The sequence below is a fragment of the Capra hircus genome, chromosome 13 (assembly GCF_001704415.2).
Source record: "Capra hircus breed San Clemente chromosome 13, ASM170441v1, whole genome shotgun sequence".
NCBI lineage: Eukaryota > Metazoa > Chordata > Mammalia > Artiodactyla > Bovidae > Capra > Capra hircus.
The window spans coordinates 39869993-39889063 of record NC_030820.1 but is presented as its reverse complement, the minus strand read 5'-3'; the positions used below and the strand labels follow the sequence as shown (position 1 = coordinate 39889063).

At 45.2% G+C, this 19071-nt stretch overlaps 1 protein-coding gene across 5 annotated transcripts in view; it reads right to left on the bottom strand.

Moving 5' to 3' along the window:
* Positions 1 to 19071, bottom strand: part of KIZ (kizuna centrosomal protein) — an 87179-nt gene that overhangs the window by 39481 nt on the left and 28627 nt on the right. For 3 of the 5 annotated variants that reach the window (XM_018057262.1, XM_018057263.1, XM_018057264.1), the window contains exon 7: positions 958 to 1071. The exons of the other annotated variants lie outside the window; for them this stretch is intronic. In XM_018057262.1, coding sequence (XP_017912751.1) covers positions 958 to 1071 — 114 coding nt within the window. The remainder of the gene's footprint in view (positions 1 to 957; positions 1072 to 19071) is intronic. 5 annotated transcript variants of the gene reach the window in all.

Here is a 19071-nt window from a genome sequence, read left to right as displayed (position 1 = left end):
GGGACAGACTTCAGTGAGGGGAGTTCACTTCAGTCAGTCCTCCAAATAAAAACCAGGGTAAGGACACTGGTAACATTCATGCACCCATGAATTAGGCACCTACCAGGGGCAGCACTGGAGAAACCACTACACATATTATCTATCTGCAATGCTGTGAATTTAATTCAGAAGCCCAGATTGCATAAAGCTTCTGAGGCCCTGACAAGACACCCAGAGTGAGGAGAAGGTGTGTGGAGGGATAGATTTCTGACTGATTCAGAAAGAACCATGACTCATATGTGCCAACCACCCTGCAAACGATTAACCCCACTTGCTCATGCCTGCTTTTGAGCCACTGAAGGCACATGGCTGGAGCAGCGTTCTCACACTTGAGGGAGCAGAGGTAAGCACACATTCAAGCCCAGATGGCAGGGCCCCACCTCCAGACCCCTGGTTCAGTGGATCTGGGGTGGGACCCAAGAACGCGCATTTCTAACAAGCTTCCAGGATGTGCTGAGGCTGTTGGTACAGGAACTATATTCATCAGAGGCCTGCATCACCAGCATGACCTTGGAAATGCAGGGACCCATCTGGGGTTTGGATCTGGCAAAGATACCTGTCCAGTGCAAGGTTCTGCTAGACTACCACCTGGGTGTTCACCAAGTTATGTGAACATGTGAGACTGAGCTTACCCATGTTCCCTCCCCACCAGTATGCCTTAAAATGTTGCTATGGGCAGGGGTTCAGCAGATACATGTGCAGGGACTGAGCAAGATATATGAGCAGGGATTGAGCAGATGTATCCAATTAACAATGAGAAACAAATACATTCACAAAGAAGTAGATGGTGAGGCCACAGTTAAATCGATGCTCCGGGTGCCCAGCACAGAGCTGACTGTGTACAGCAGTGTTTTTCCACCCTTATCTGGGAACGAGAAGGGCCTACCCACCACAGCAGCAATCTGACGACTGTCATACCTGACTTGCTCTTTGTCACTGCCACCCCCAGGGCAGAGTCGCGGGAGCTGGTGAAGGACACCGGCTCCGCAGGCATCAGGGCCTTCTTGTAGGATGTCACTGTGATTACAGAGCCTATAAAATAAAACAGGTGCCGCAGGAGATGTTTATTTGAGCCCAGACGGTCAGCTTCTAGAATCTATGGTGGCTCTTCATGGTTTATTGAAATATATCTGTAATATAATCTAAACATAAAGACGTAGCAACTAGACTGTCTCTTGACAAAGATGCAAAACGGGGTGGTTTGAAAAACTTGTCTGCAAAGGTGGCTGTTTTAAATCCATCAGAGGAAGTGGCTTTTAACCCTTTTCAGACTTCAGTGAGGTTCACATCCACAGCTGTGCAATCTCACTGCACATCCCACCTAACTGATAGGAACACCAGATAATCTGAACAGCTGAAAAGGCTAATTTCACATTGTCAATCATAACAAAGTTAGATCTCCTCCACTCATATGAAATTTACTTAAATTGTCACTGCTAAGAAATTGAAAACTGCTGGCTGAAGTAGAGGTTACGTCCTCTATTTCTGAATGCAGAAAAAATGACTATTATTTCTCCATTCAGATCCCATTGCAATGAAATTTTCTTTATTTTTAGAAAGAACAGGAAGGAGTGGAAAGAGGGATTTAGCCCTTGTCATCTATTTGCAGTCCACAGGGACACTGGTGGAGTGTTAACTGTTCTAGGTTAAGTCTGTCAGGGTCACAACAGTCTCCAAAGAGCTTGGTTAGTAAATTCCTTAAAAAAAAAAAAAAAAGACTGTTTGCATGATTCTAAAGAGTCATGGGAGAAGACATCAAAGACAAAATACTTTTCCTTTAAAGAAACTGATCATATATGTAGCTGGCAATATACAACACATTCCCCAACAGGAAAATGAAGCAACTTAAAAAGCAATGTTCATAGCAAAGTATTACTAATTTGTAATCAGTATAACGGTTGGAGAGATCTAATGGTTGGGCTAAGTTACTCAATCTATTTGATGGCCATGTGCCTGATGATACAAGGGTGAAAAAGACCTGCTCCATCTGTACACTGGAGGCCTCCCTCCCACCCCCACCGCCGCCCCACCCGGAGCAGGCCTTCACCCTGGGCAGGAAACAGAACTGGTCCCCAGATTCAAGCCTTGTTCTGGACTCTAGGCCCCTCTGCTGGCACCCCCAGCTCCAGGCCAAGTCCCAGCTCTTGTCTAAACCCTGAGCCTGTGGCCCATGTGGTCCTCATTGCCTGACCTCAGCTGCCCCAAACCTCTTTGCCCATGGGATGTGCAGTACCTATGTCTACCAGCTTTTTCGAAGGCAAACTCTGTGTCCCGATTCTCCCTAGAAGGCTATATCTTGTCATCAACCAATTCACAGAGTAAGACCTGCCCTTAAGAAGACGAAGATAAGCAATTTCAGAGCAGTAATGATACGTAGAGGGGAAGATGGTTAGGAAGGTGGGACAGGGCCCTGTGCTGGGGAGGATGCAGACAAAGGGAGACCATAGCTGAAGGCAGGCGGCAGCAAGGCAAAGGCGAGGGAAAGCCAGGGTAAGAGGGGGTGGGGCTCAGCAAGGAGATAAGCTGGCCAGGATGGTGACTGGATAGTAATAGGAAATAAGATTCAGTATAAAACTCTGGCAAAGAAACAGTGAAAAATGTCGTAGGTTTTTGAGTCATGGCTGGTTTCCTGGCAGCTGTAGCTGTGGACGGGGTTGGTGAGGGAGAGCGGGGCCAGGGGACCAACCCTCTGCTCTGGGTGGCAGGGGACAAGCTCGCAGATGTGAGCGCAGTGGTGGGCGGCAGACAGGGAGGACCCACACGCCCACCGCTGGTGGGGTGAGGATCCTAAAGGCTGGGGCAGGTGTCAACCTTAAAGGGCTAGTCACCGCAGGCTCCCATGGCAGAGTGTCTCAGTGAGGCTAGATCTTTCCAGTTTTTAAGAGAAGCTGGAAATTCACCATTGCTGGTTTTATTTTTATAGGACATCTCTCAGATTTTAACATGAGGCAACTATTCAGAAGAATGTTAAAAACTGCGCTTGATAAACAAAGCCATGCTGTGGGCTCGGAAATCTCTAGCTTAGATGGCCTCTAGACTCACTTTCCAACCAGGGGGACCAGGGGTGAGCCCTGAGCAACGGATGTGGCTTCTGTATCCTTGCAAACCCAAGTACAGCAGGGGAGCTAGGCAGACATCGGCTCATGCTGCTGTGGTGGAATGCGGCAGTGCCCCCCAGGGACGAGTATTTTACCTCTGCCACTTTTAGGAATGATGAGAAGAGAAAGCCGATCAGTGGGGTCTGGTTACTGTTATAAACTCCTTATAGACAATGCTCCCCGACTCCAGCATCCTCCCCCCATCTCCATCCCAAGTACCACCACGGCAGCGCCAGTGAGCAATCATATGCCAAATGCCTTCCCTCTTTAGCAGTCTGCTGAGTCCAGATGTCAGGCCTGCTCAGACCAGCTGCCCCCATGTTTGTCTGGCAGTGTCTCCGACTGCCTCCTTCACAGGGATCTTTCTTATCCCTGAGTTCCTCCAGCATGAAGCAGACAACATCCCACCCTGTGCTGTCCTCCAGCTATGCCCCATCTGACAAGTCTTCCCCACATGACTAAGAGGCCTGTTGAGAACAGCAAGGGTACTTGGGATTTCACAGGATGCTGACGGCACTCTTAAGGACACTGTGTGCTGAACGACAGGACAAGATTTAAACCCACATGAGACAATTCATGACGTGTGTGCTGTTATAGTCTGTTTTTACACGGTGGTGTCACACCGGCCCAGGGCTTCCAGGGCTCAGCAAGGAATGATCTACAAAGTGGTCAGTGAGACAGCCACCAGCACTGTCGCAACAGAGCCATGGCCCACCCTAGATTAACTCCTAACCTTATGTGCCGAAAGATGAGTGGTTCTGAGTTGAAGATTTCTAACATTTATCTCCCCATGGGACAGACTTTAGTTTGCAAAATATCCATCAACTCTTGCCTGCAAACAACTTAAATAATTCACACAATGTACAGAGTTAAAAGATTAAAGACGATGTGTGATGCAAATACCATTTTCAAATTCAAGAGCCCAATTTCTTCCATGTCTTCTATTTGCATTCCTACCAGAACCCTTCAGCTAGAAGAGCACTGGCCTGACAGCCCGTCTCTCTCCTAGGGAGAGGGTGTCCGGGCACCAAGGCACTGGGCCCCACCATTCGTTTGCCTTCTGTGAGGTCCAGCAAGAGGACAAACCTGCTTGAGGACAAGCAACTGGTAGTAACACAAATGGCTGCTTTAACGTCATTTTATTTTATCCAATAATACTTAAGCACGCAATAAATTATGTTTTGACTAAATTTAAACTAATTACTTTCTGAGAAAGCTTCATTTTCAGTCACACAGAATTTAGGACATAATTTATAAGAAAGCAACTTCATGCCAGGCTAATGTGAGCAGTCAAGGTAGAGTTTTTTTAAAAAAAGAAATAAAGGGAGAAAAGATGCTTTTTCTTTCAGTATCACAAACTGAGAATTACTTCTTGGCAAACAGAAAATAAATTTCTCCTTGACTCTAGCACATGACCTTCCCATCTGCCCTGGTTGTCATCTTCAGGGCACTCGGTGAGCAGTGCTTCAGCTGCAGTGACAGGAGCCTGACTTGGGGTTTCATTTTCTCCAGGAGACACAGTCTTTGCATGGTGTGGGCCCGGACTCCAGGCAGGGACGAGTCTGCTTATACAATTTACACAATACAATGTTACTTGTTGAAAGTTTTATGGATGATGTTTACTGTCTCTTTCAGGAAATGGAAGAATCAGAAGGCAGTCAGTTATATCCAGAATGAAGTTTTAGGGAGGAAACTATTTCAGAAAGAGCAACAACAAGCAGGCATCACGCACAAAGGTGGCGGTGGGATATGAGCATGTCATGGAGAAATAACCCACACTCGTGAGGGTGGGAAGAAGGCAACATGGCCTGCTAGTCTCCATCAGATTCCAGAGCTTGCAGAATCCTCGCCTGGAAACTCACAGTTTTGGTAGGTCATACTTTCCTTTTGAAACATAAGGTGGCTTTGACCTTTTCACTAAGAACACATGGTCTGGATAGAATAGATTATTTTAAAACCATCATTCCATCAGATCCTAGGTCTGTTTTTCTGCATTTAATGCCCAAGGAAATTTGTTGATTACAATGAACAACACTGAAAAATCCTAAGACTCATGAGGTTCCTGAGTTTAAACAGAAGTAATAGAATGCATTCACACACCTCATGTTCTGAACCCACAATTGCTGCAAACTATTGGGTTGGCCAAAATGTTTGGTCAGTTTTTCTGCAAGCTGTAAGAAAAAATCCGAATGGACTTTTTGGTCAAACCTAATGTAACTAATGAACCAAAGCCCAACCAATGTCAGTCAAAACCGAAGTAGCTAATTCAATCTGTGTCACTTACAGGTCTTCCTGAAGCAATTTAGCACCTTCACCATTAAGAGAAAACCTCCCGTGATGCCCACCCACCCATAGGTACACACACACACACACACACACACACACACACACACACACACACACACACACACACACACACACACACACACACACACCACACACACACACACACACACACACCACACACACACACACACACACACACACACACACACACACACACACACACACACACACACACACACACACACACACACACACACACACACACACACACACACCACTGAGCAGCAGAGAGGCCTGGAGAAGCCCTACCTCCATAAAGATGCAAATTAAGATTTAAACAGGCTAACAATTGGCCGGAGCTAATCCTTTTACAGAGGTGTGAATGGCTATTGAGAACTGAATTCCGGCTGCCAGCTTTTGTTGAGTGGTCCTACAGACACATCTCACCCAGCAGCAGCGCCAAGCCACTGACTCTGAGGATGACTGATAAAACAGTTTCATCAGGCAAGCATCATTTGTTTGCTCTGATACCAATTTCCTGACCATCCATCCAAAGGCGTGCATGTAAGCAGACTTAGGCAGCAGGGCCTTGGGAGCAAGAACGAGGAGCAAGGGTCTCGGGCCTGATGCCCGGCAGCTGGAACAGCTGGGGGTACAGCCTTGGGGGAGTCTAGATGCGAGGGGGCGGGGGAGGGGGTTTTGTTGGCCACACAAAACGGTGGTAGAAAGGACAAACACGTACATAGTTAAACAGTACTTTTCTTTTCACGGCCTGTCTCAAGAAACCTATGTTTTGGGGGCTACCTCGGCCCCCATTGTGCAGCCCCCTGGGTGGTCCCTTCCGGGGGGCCACTTGAAGGCGCACAAAGTCTGGAGGGAGGGAGGGAGGAGGAGCGGCAACACAAAGGCCGGGGCGGGGGGTGGGGGGCAGGGGTCTGCGGTGCCGCGGGCCAGGGGTCACGAACAAGGCTCCTCTCTTCACCCGGGAAACAAGGCTCCTTGTCTTCACCTGGAGGCCGGGTGATGGCGCTGACAGCTGGGACCCCAACACCCGCGCCTGTGAGGCGGCTCTTTCTTTAAAGCAGCAGAGGCCTGACAAGCAAAAACTTTGCCTTTCCCTCTCGCTGGCCTCCAAACAGACCTTCTTATTTGGCTCCACTTCATTTCAGAACTACTGCCTCTCCCAGACTACCTGTTTTCTTAAGTTCCTTAATGAGATTCCGGAAGGCTTGATTTATAATAGGTGTTCTCCTTTCACCCTTCAACAGAGAGAACCAGTCTGAACCCAGAACCCAGTTCTTAGTAGCCAGGAATTTCTGGGGCTCCCAAATTTCACACCCAGGTTGATAAAAATCAGCCCTGCCTTGGGAGGGGGCAGTGAAAGCTGAGCATGTTTGCTCCCAGGGTATCTGTTACATCCCTTACATGTCACCAGTGGGGGGTCTCCCTTAGGGTGCTGGCTGCGCTCTCCAATCTGAGGTGCATGCAACAGGTCTGTAGAGCCTGGCTTGAAATCCCTGCTGCAAAAATGAACATGTAGCAGCTGCTGCTGCTGCTGCTGCATCACTTCAGTCGTGTCCGACTCTGTGTGACTCCACAGACGGCAGCCCACCAGGCTCCCCTGTCCCTGGGATTCTCCAGGCAAGAGTACTGGAGTGGGGTGTCATTGCCTTCTCTGATGAACACGGAGGGTGAATGACTTATCAGACTACTTGATGCCTTTGCAAAACTTAATACCATCAGGCCACATATTTTGGAAACGTTTTTAAAAATATAATACTATGAACACCGTAAAGAATTTTTATTAGACATTATCATCATCGGTTCTATAATTAAACGCTAGAGCCTCTTGATGAAAGTGAAAGAGGCGAGTGAAAAAGCTGGCTTAAAACTCAACATTCAGAAAACTAAGTCATGGCATTCGGTCCCATGACTTTGTTAGGTAGTTAGAATAGGGAAAAGGAGTCCAAAATGGAGGTGGCTAAAAGACAAGGAAGGGAAAAGCCTCTGAAAATAGAACAGAGGAAGGTCAAAGGAAGGTCCAAGGACTGGAGTGAGGACTTCAGGTAGAACGGCACTCCGGACTAAGCCCAATTTGCATAGGCCAGGCCCAGGGGGAAGAAAAAAATATATAAAAAGAGGAGCCAAAGGGCTCGCGCTCTCTCTCTCTCCTGCGCTCTTGTCTTCAAGTCTTTGGATCGACGTGCCCTCATGCCTCGAAGATGGATTTTCCCGCTATCTTCTAAATAAAATAAGAGCTGTAACACTGAGCTATAACACTGATTTGTCTAAGAGCTGTAACAAGGTCCATTCGAGACCTGAGGGCTATAACACGGTCTGTCCAAGACGCCGAGGGGCCTTTAACGGCCATCACCCCAAATCTTTGTTGTGACAAGACAGAACCGAGGAACATACACTTGCTTGACAACTTCATGGCAAACATATGGGGAAACAATGGAAACAGTGACAGACTTTATTTTTGGGGGCTCCAAAGTCACTGCAGATGCTGACTGCAGCCATGAAATTAAAAGACGCTTGCTCCTTGGAAGAAAAGCTATGCCCAACCTAGACACATACTAAAAAGCAGAGACATTACTTTGCTAACAAAGGTCCATCTACTCAAAGCTATGGTTTTTCCAGTGGTCATATATATGGATGTGAGAACTGGACTGTTAAGAAAGCTGAATGCTGAAGAATTGATGCTTTTGAACTGTTGGAGAAGACTCTTGAGAGTCCCTTGGACTGCAAGGAGATCCAACCAGTCCATCCTAAAGGACATCAGTCCTGAATATTCATTGGAAGGACTGATGCTGAAGCTGAAACTATAATACTTTGCTTACCTGATGCGAAGAACTGACTCATTTGAAAAGACCCTGATGCTGGGAAAGATTGAAGGTGGGAGAAGAAGGGGACGACAGAGGATGAGATGGTTGGATGGCGTCACCAATGTGATGGACATGAGTTTGAATAAGCTCCAGGAGTTGGTGATGGACAGGGAAGCCTGGTATGCTGCAGTCCATGGGGTCGCAAAGAGTCGGACACGACTGAACAACTGAACTGAACTGAACTGAGTGGGTGCTCTTGGTAAAGGGGCATCTTACTGTCAGGGTAGAACCGACTTTGCTGCAGCATAATGACTGATGGAGGACCCTAAACCAAACATCAGACTTCTGCTACGCTATTACACATCTGTCTCCATATGTCTGCGTGCACTAGGATGTGTGTGTGTGCATGCATGTGTGTGTGCATCTGTAGAAGAGTCTAGGAGGCTCAGGTTGGGCTGGCACAGTTCCAGCACATGAGGAAGACCAGAAGGCATGATGGGTGGTGGATGAGCTCACTGAGGCTCAGGCAGTGGTCAGATCCTGAAATAAGTTAGTATATAAGTCACTTCTCCAGGACAGGTGATGTTCTTACGACCCCAATTATGTTTGATGAATGGAAGTGCTGTCCAAGGCAGTCAGTGATCCAGGTCCACCTCAGTGATGACACTGAAATGGGAAAAGCAGCACCCAGGGAGGGACCAGCATGAAGGGACTGAACACTTGGCTATTGATGCTTTCCCCCTCCTGCAGGAGTCCAGTAAAAATTGAGCAGAACACCATGGGAAAGACTGTGCCTGCTTGCTACCTGCCCTCGCAATACTGTACTGCAATAATAAAAAAAAAAAAATCAAATCACTTTACTATTCGAATACTCAATCATCCAAGAAGCTTCTAAAATAATCCCAAAGACAAAAAGAAGAAACAAGAAAGGAGACGATACCAAATCATCATTGTGAATGAACAAATGAATTAACTGTGGAGGAAAGGCTGGCAGGATGCAAGCAAGGAAACAATCCATGCTAACTGGCCCTCCTGGGTAAATGCTGGGAATCAGGTGAAACAGCGTCTCCTGTCAGTGCTGGGCTTCGGAGGACGTCAGACAAGCACATCCCTAATTCGGAGTAACTGCATCTTTCAAAACAGTGGAAACCAATTTCAAGTATGCTCCTGACTGTTATTGTTTTAGTCGCTAAGTTGTATCCAACTCTTTGTAACATCATGGACTGTAGCCCACCAGGCTCCTCTGTCCATGAGATTCTCCAGGCAAGAATACTGGAGTGGGTGCCACTCCCTTCTCTAGGGCATCTTCCCAGCTCAGGGATTGAAGGAGAACCCGTCTCCTGCACTGCAGGCGGGTTCTTTACCACTGAGCCACCAAGGAAGCCCATGCTCATGATGACAGATGTAATTATGCTCCAACAAGCATGGTCAGCACGTGTCCTCATAATCCGTACTTCAGCTTATCAGTAAGGACTGTCAGTGCCATGAGCCAGTACTAAATAGACATTTCTCCGAAGAAGACATACAGATGGCTAACAAACACATGAAAAAATGCTCAACATCACTCATTATTAGAGAAATGCAAATCAAGACCACAATGAGGTACCATTTCACGCCAGTCAGAGTGGCTGCTATCCAAAAGTCTACAAGTAATAAATGCTGGAGAGGGTGTGGAGAAAAGGGAATCCTCTTACACTGTTGGTGGGAACGCAAACTAGTATGGCCACTATGGAGAAGAGTGTGGAGGTTCCTTAAAAAACTGGAAACAGAACTGCCTTATGACCCAGCAATCCCACTGCTGGGCATACACACCGAGGAAACCAGAATTGAAAGAGACACATGTACCCCAATGTTCACTGCAGCACTGTTTATAATAGCCAGGACATGGAAGCAACCTAGATGTCCATCAGCAGATGAATGGATAAGGAAGCTGTGGTACATATACACAATGGAGTATTACTCAGCCATTAAAAAGAATACATTTGAATCCGTTCTAATGAGGTGGATGAAACTGGAGCTGATTATACAGAGTGAAGTAAGCCAGAAAGAAAAACACCAATACAGTATACTAACACATATATATGGAATTTAGAAAGATGGTAACGATAACCCTGTATGCAAGATAGCAAAAGAAACACAGATGTATAGAACAGACTTTTGGACTCTGTGGGAGAGGGAGAGGGTGCGATGATTTGGGAGAATGGCATTGAAACATGTAAAATATCATGTAAGAAACGAATCACCAGTCTAGGTTTGATGCAGGATGCAGGATGCTTGGGGCTGGTGCACTGAGATTACCCAGAGAGATGGTATGGGGAGGGAGGTGGGAGGGGGGTTCAGGATTGGGAACTCATGTACACCCGTGGCAGATTCATGTTGATGTATGGCAAAATCAATACAGTACTGGAAAGTAAAATAAAGTTAAAAAAAAAGGGGGGGAAAGAAATTGGTTTAGAGTCTAGAAAGCAGTGTTTTTCAGTGTCTGGGGATTCCTTGGTGACTTGGACAATAAAGCATCTGCCCGCAATGCAGGAGACCTGGGTTCAATCCCAGGGTTGGGAAGATCCCCTGGAGAAGGAAATGGCAGCCCACTCCAGTACTCTTGCCTAGAAAATTCCATGGATGGAGGAGCCTGGTGGGCTACAGTCCACGGGGTCGCAGAGTTGGACATGACTGAGCAACCTCACTTTCCTTTCACTTTCAGTGTTTAAGGTGGCAGGACACCTGGAGTTCTCAGAACTTTGTGCAGAACACCAGTGTGCTGATGTACTTCGTTTCATCACACAAATCAGAAAAAGTTTTATGAGTGGACAATGAATATACATGTACAGTATAACAATCACACATCCATGATAAAAACCCAACCCATCAAAGCTAATGAGATCAGCAGCTTCCCACAGATTTGTCCTTATTCACTCGATGCTCTCAACGCCTTTTTTCATTCTCTAGTAGGCAAGCTACAGCAGGTACTGAAGTTTTAGGAAAAATTATTTTGAGCAAGTTCGCAAAATCACAAAGATTCATTTTTACTCACTGCAGGGTAATTCTAGTGAACACATGTGAGCATCATTGTGATGGAGGAAATGAGTCTAGTGTTGCCTGAAGCAGCAGATTCAGACACATTCAGTCCATCAAAATGAGAAGCAAATTAAAACGGATTTACATTGATGAGGGAGAGCAGTGAGAAAAAGTGAGAGTCAGTTGGACAACATGGAGGATGGGATTCAGGACTCCTCCCCACTGGGTTCAGATTCTCCTGGAGGTTAAGTTAACAGAGTGAGTCGCTCAACAAGGACTCAAATGGTGAGATCAAGTGTGAAAGTACAAGAACACGTATCTTGGATGTTTTAAAAGCTCACTTCCTGCTTTGTTTTGGGTTTTCGGCTGTCTTACACGCATGCACTCCCCATGATGCCCCCTGCCCCCCAAGGGAAAGCCTCTCATTTAGGTCCTCAGCTCCAATATCCCTTGTCTAATCCCACCTTCACAGTGATTTGTTTTTTTTCAGAAGCCTGTCACCGTGGCTCAAAGACTATTATTCAGAGATGAGAAATATCAGTTTGGGGGACTGTAAAAGGGGAGCTGAGCCAGGAGGAGCTGAAGAAGAGGAAAAAAACAGTGGCAAGATGGAGAGGAGCCAAGTGTTGACGCGTTCCACCCGACGACTGGAGACAGGTCCCAGTTTTGCCCCAAGGACCCTTCCCCACCATCACCCACCCACCTTGAGAGGGGCTCACAGTGAAACACAAGGTCTGGTGGGAGCCAGTGGGCATTGCCTTGGCCCAGGGATGCTCAGGGTGTGGCTACACAGTGTGGTCAGAGCCATGGAGGCAGTAGCCCCACTGCTAGGTCCAGGTGTGAGCACCTCCAAGTCACTGGGGGGCACTGCCCGAGCTGGGCAGTCCACCTGAAAGGGGGTCCCTGGTCCACTTCAGGGTGAGGAAAAGGGACTGCAGTGGGTACGGGGCCATCTGCCATGAGGACAAACTCTGGGCATGAGCTCTGAGTGGAGCTGAACTGAGAGGATCAGGGCAGCAAAAGGGATCTTTCCACTTGGAGTGTGGAGGGGGAAGAGGGAAGTGACCAGAGACAGTAAGAGGCCACCTGTCAACATGATGGGAGAGCAACAGGAGGGGGAGCTCTGGGGCCACTAGACGAGGCAGGCGCCCCCTGCCCCACTCCAAGAAGACAGAGGTGTTCATCACTGTGCTACGTATTAGCATGCCAAGTTTACAGAACAGCCTAAGCTGATCCCTAACGAGACATTAAAGATTCCAGGTAAGCCAAGCTGCAGCGTGAGATGTCAGAGTTGGACTATAAAGGAAGCTGAGCGCTGAAGAATTAATGCTTTTGAACTGTGGTGTTGGAGAAGACTCTTGAGAGTCCCTTGGACTGCAGGGAGATCCAATCAGTCAATCCTAAAGGAAATCAGTGCAGAATATTCATTGGAAGGACTGACGCTAAAGCTGAAACTCCATTACTTTGACCACTTGATGCAAAGAGCTGACTCACTGGAAAACACCCTGATGCTGGGAAAGATTGAAGGCGGGAGGAGAAGGGGACGACAGAGGATGAGATGGCTGGATGGCATCACCGACTCAATGGGCATGAGTCTGAGAAAACTCCAGGAGTTGGTGATGGACAGGGAGGCCTGGTGTGCTGCAGTCCATGGGGTTGCAAAGAGTCAGACACGACTGAGTGACTGAACTGAACTGAAGCTGCAGCGTGGTGAGACACCACTGTCCCACCCCAGACGACACACTGCCCAGGCTGGGGCTCAGTCCTGTCCCCCAAGAACAGGGCTGAAATATGACTCCTCAGTTCTCCTCCACCTTCCCTTCCTGGCTACAGCTGAACCTTGGTCCAGCTGCTCACACATCCTGGCTTCAATGAACCCCACAAGGTTTCAGACGAAGGTTTTCCTTTATGATACATATTCTACTCTAGTTCTCTTGGTTCTGGAAGGGATCCCATTTTGGGGGGAAAACTTATCACATCCATTTGGATGATTATCTTCTGGCTGAACCCTGAGTTCTAGGGGCTCACTGTGATCTTATGTGCTGATGTGAAGCGCAAGCTATGCTTACTCTGCACAATACCCACCACTTCTCAATGAAAAGGACCAGGAAAGATAAAATGCCCATTTTGTCAGGATGCAGATTCTTTGATGCTAGAAATTAAATCTAACAAATGGCCAAGAATCAGAAGTGGGAGAGATAGAAGCCAGGTTCATTTCTAACTTAAAAAAAAAAAAAGGCTGGCCCACTGCTGCATGTTATATATGAAAGCCTATGTTAAGAGGGTAAATCCGAAGCGGTCTCATTACAAGGAGAATTTTTTTCTATTTCTTTAATTCTGATGGATGTTCTTTACACTTACTGTGGTAATTATGTTGTGATGTGTATAATTCAAATCACTATGTTGCACACCTTAAATTTATACAGTAGTATATGTCAATTATATTTCAAAAAAGCTGGAAGGAAGAGAAAAAGGCTGGCCATTTCTGTCTCACCTCATGGACGTCCCTGATTCTTGACTTCTGAATCCCTCATATCACATTACCACAAGCTAATTAGTTATTAGATGCCAACATATGCGAGCTACTGTGCCAGGTGATTGTGCCAAAAATGTGCATCTGATGAGGGTGATAAATGAGAACTGAGAAGTCAAGCTCGGGAAGTCAATGGTGATACCCGCCAGAAAGAGGTCCAAGGTGACAGCTGCAGAATGTCACGCTCTGCAATTCTTCCTGCAATTCCACAGCACATTTCGAGCAAGGTGAGGTCGAGAGAACATTTCAAACCGAACAGTTCCTGATTTCCTTCCTGTGACGGGCAGGGCTAGCCCGAGAAATAAGGCACCAGGTTTGTATTCTGGGTAACTGTTCCTAAATGTGTACAAAACACAATCACAGCCTGAAATCACATATTCTACGTGTCAGCAGACGATCATGAGCTTGGCAGGCTTTCTAGAAATCACACTCAGGAAAACAGCAAAGTATTGTGTACAATCTAAAGGGACGAATTGTTAACAGGCTTGAGCGGGCTTGTCACAAGGGGAGAAACATGATATACAAGGGGAGAAAGCCGTCCCAGGAATAGATTGAAAAGGTAAAGAGCAAACCAAATGAGAAAGGACTGGGACAAAATTATGCACTTCACCATGACAAAGGAAAGGGACTAAACGAGATCCGGTTTCCTGGGTTTTCAGGAAGGAAGAAGTGGCCAAGCAGAAGTGATTATGAGGGAGACGGGAGCAGGGGACATGGTGGGGAAGGGAGGGGCAGGCTTGGGTGCTGACATTGTTTCTTGACTAGGTGGGGGACCTGTGATAATTAACTGAGCAGTATGCTCAAGATTTGTTTGCTTTTCTGTATGCACGCTATACTTCAAGAGTAACACTTATCTTAAAAAAGTACATACAAGAAGGACTTCAGCCTCATTTAGCGCCATCAAGGTAATGCAGGCTAATCCTTGCATTAAGAAAAAATATATATATATGTGTGTGTGTATATGTGTGTTTATATATATATAAAGTATGTCTTTGATAGCATTAGAGAGACAAAGTAGGAAGGAACTACAGGATCAAACTTTAGAGAAAAAGGAAATTCTAGGGAAGAACTACAGGGTCAAAATTTGGAGAAAAAGGAAATTCAGAGAGATGAGCCTAATGTTTGGGGCACCTTTTCTTTGAAGGGCATGTGCCAATGTCTGAAAAGGTAGCTGATGTAGTGGAGTCATCTTTGGATAACCCTGGAGAGCAAGAGAATAAAAACAGAAGTCCAGGTCCACCAAGGAAGAGGAACCCTAATAAATGATTCACACTTGGAACTGGATACTCGGGGCTACTTTCTACAGATAAGGGTGAAACAGATAGTCTGGCCCTCAGAGGGACCAAAGCCTGGCTTCAACCCAACTCACTCCTCAGACCTGGGTGAATGTGACCCAGGACTGCTTCTGCCCGAGGTGCTGCCAGGAGCAAATGTAAATCCTCTTTAGGTTTCTTCCTGAAACTCGTGTATTTTATATATATAAAAGTCATTCCAAAAAAGAGCAGAGAAAAAAGGGGACATAATTATCGACACAGCAGAAATTCTAAAATACAAATTTATGCCCACAAATTCGAAAACTTAGAAAAATGAATCTCTTTCTAGTATACTACATATTTTCAAAATTGACTCAAAAATATATGAAAACCTGAACATACAGATGAGCATTTAAGAATCAGAATAAGTAATCAAACAAAAATGGAGAGAACTTTCATCAGCAGACCTGTTCTGCTGGTGAAAGCAGCTCTCCTGCTGTAGCCTTTCAAGTGCCCCTCAGTCTTCCCTACCTTGGCTCCACTCCAGGTCCCCATCTCTTCTGACCGAGGCCAGCAGCCTATGATGAGATGGCTGGCAGAGGTGGGACACTGGGTTGAGGCTGGCCAATGGACAGTTTTTTCAACATCTGTTCACATGCCAGGTGACAATGGCTGTAATTACCGCCTACTTTGCTGACAATCAGGTCTCAGGATTCCTGTCCTCTTGAAAACCTGGTTATGAACTTTAAAAATTTAAACCAAAATAAAGATAAGAAAAGCCTCAGCTATGTCAGATCAAAACGGGTGAGATAACAGGAGAGGCACAGGCAAGCCTGGAGAATGAAATGCCAGGTAGAACTTGAGGGGGACGCACTGCCCACCCCAACCCCACACTGGCACTGGGCTATTTTTTCCATAAGTGTGACACAGGACCTTTCTTTGAGGGAAAATGCCAGAATACGTGGAGTGGCGAGAAAAAGCTCAGGGGAGCACCTGAATTGAGGGGCAGAGGTCATGTCCAGGAAAAATAAGGCGTAATGAAGACAAACGAGCAACAGAGAGCAGACATCTGAAGGTCTTATCATGCTGGAAGAAACACTGCACTTACCAACATGCTTCCAGTGCCTCTTAAAGTAAACTCTGGGCCAACTGGAAAGTTGTAACAGTTGTAAACCATTACTCCAGGCAACATGGCTCCAGCAGCAAGTCTTTTCTCAGATGCAAGAACTTCCTTCCTAAACTTAACTTTTGAGAGGGGCAAAATTAAAATCACTGAATGAGACTCTACCTATATGACTGCATTTTTCTGACCCTGAGAAACCAAGGCTTTCATTTGACTTAGAGTAAAAGGCAGCATTACATTCTGTTTTCAGGCATGCTCCATGGGGAGAAAGAACAAAGCAACTTTACAAGTACTTTGTTCAAGCTGGAAGAAAGGCATATAGCACTTCACCAGGTTATATGAGGCTGGGAAGCACCAAAATCAATATGGACAGAGCCAAAGGTCAAAACACCGCTGCTTGGTTTTCTTTTTCTAATTAAAGAATCTATTTGCTTCTTGAGCGTCCTCATTCAACCTGAAGAAATATTATCCTTGATGACACTCCAGTTATGCAGGCAGTGGAGAGGGTTATCAACAGACAGTTATGAGTGCAGACTCTGGACCCAGACAGCTAGTTCAAAGCACACTGAGCCACTCTGTGACCCTGAACACAACCTCACTGTGTCTCCATTTCCATCTCTGTAAGACGGTGATGACAACAGGAATAAACATAGTTATAAATAAAGCTCTCACAACAGTGCCTGGCACAGAGTTGATGCTACTGAAGGGAACATCATACTGGCTGTGGTTTATGTGTTCAAGCACAGAAGCTGGGAGCATGAGTCTGGCATCTGCCAGTCAGTCTGGATGTAAGCTGCACCTCCAGCCAGCTGTGTGACCTGGGAAGGTTATTAATCTCTCTAAACCCCACGTGAAACACTCTATTTGGCATCTGCAGCACAAGCTTGGCCCTCGGTTCTCTGCACTCTTCATTGCAGACTCTCCCCAGACACCTTTTCTGGTTCCTTCTGAGCTTCCTGACACTGAATGTGGAGCCAAGCCTTGGGCTCCTTTCCTATGTATGTTTATTTCCTAATGTTCCTCTTGGGGTCCATGGGGCTTTAAAATGCATTTATACTATGATGCTTTAGTAGAGCTGCAGGATATAAAGTCTACAGGCAAAAATTAGTTGCATTTCCATATAATGAACAATCTAAAAGGGAAACTAAGAAAATAATCCCATTTACAATAGCATCAAAAAGGACAAAATACTTACAAATAAACTTAACCAACTAAGCTAAAGATTTGTACATTGAAAACTACAAAACACTATTGAAAGAAATTAAACACAAATAAATGGAAAAACAACTCGTTTTCATGGATTAGAAGACTAATATTGTTATAATGTATATGCTACCCAGTGCGATCAACAGATCCAATGTAATTCCTCAATCTCCCAGCATCATTTTTTTTTTTACAGAAAAAGCAAATAATCCTAAAATTCATATGGAACCACAAAGGAATCTGAGTAACCAAAATAATATTGAGAAAAAAGAATGAAGCAGGAGAACACACAGTCTCATTTTAAAACATATTATAAAGCTACAGAAATCAAAACAGCATGGTACTGGCATAAATACAGACATATAGACAAACGGAACAGACTAAATCAATGCATATATAGCCACCCTTATCTGGACAAAAGTGTCAAAATAGGGAAAATACACAATGGGGAAAAGTCAATCTCTTCTTCAAGCAGTGCTGGAAAACAGGATAGCTATAGAAAAAAAAAAAAAAACAAAAAACCTTGATCCTTATATTACACCAAATATGAACTCAAAATGGATTAGAGACGTAAATGTAAGACCTGAAACTACAGAACTCGTAGAAGAAAACACAGGGAGAAAACAGCTTGACACTGGTCTTAGCGAAGATTTCTTGGTTATGACACTAAAACCACAGGCAATGAAAGCAAAACTAGGTAAGCGGGACTATTTCAAACTGAAAATATTCTACACAGCAAAGGAAACCAGCAACAAAATAAAAAGGCAACCTAGTGAATGGGAGAAAATAATTGCAAATCATATGGCTGACTGGGGTCAATATCCAAAATATATAAAGAACCCACACAACATAGCAAAAAATCCAAGCTTCTGAATTAAAAAAATGGGTAGATCTGAATGGGCATCCTTCCAAAGAAAATAAGTACAGCCAACAAGTACATGAAAAGGTGCTCAACATCACTGATCTTTAGGGAAATGCAAATCAAAACCACAATCAGGTATCTTCTTATACCTGTAAGAACTGCTATCATTAAAAAGACAAGAAATAATAAATGTCAGCAAGGATATAAAGGAAAGGGAATCCTCTGTGCACTCTTGGTTTGAATACAAACTGGTACAGCTGCTATGGAAAACAGTATGGGAATTCCTCAAAAAATTAAAAATAGAACTACCATATGACCCAGGAATTTCAATTCTGGGTATTTATCTGAAGGAAATGAAAACACTAACTTAAAAAGATATATACACCCCCATGTACACTGAAGCATTATTTGCAACAGTCAAAATACAGAAGAAACTTAAGTGTCCACTGATGAATGAATAGATAAAGAAACTGTGGTATATATTTACAATGGAATATTATTCAACAACAAAAAGAAGGAAATCCTGCAATTTGTGACAACATGGATGAACTCAGTCAGGGAAAGACAAACGCTGTATGATCTTACTTACATATAGAATCTAAAAAAAAAACCAAAACCTGAATTTTATGGATACAGAGAACAGACTGGCAGTCTAGTGGTTGCCAGAGGTGGGTAAAGGGTGGCAGGAGGCTACATGGATGGAGGCAGTAAAATGCACAAACTTCTAGTTATAAAACAAGTGCTGGGGGTGTAATGTAGAGTATGATGACAACAGTTAAGAATACTGTATATATGAAAGTTGCTGAGAGAATAAATCCTTACAATTTTCAC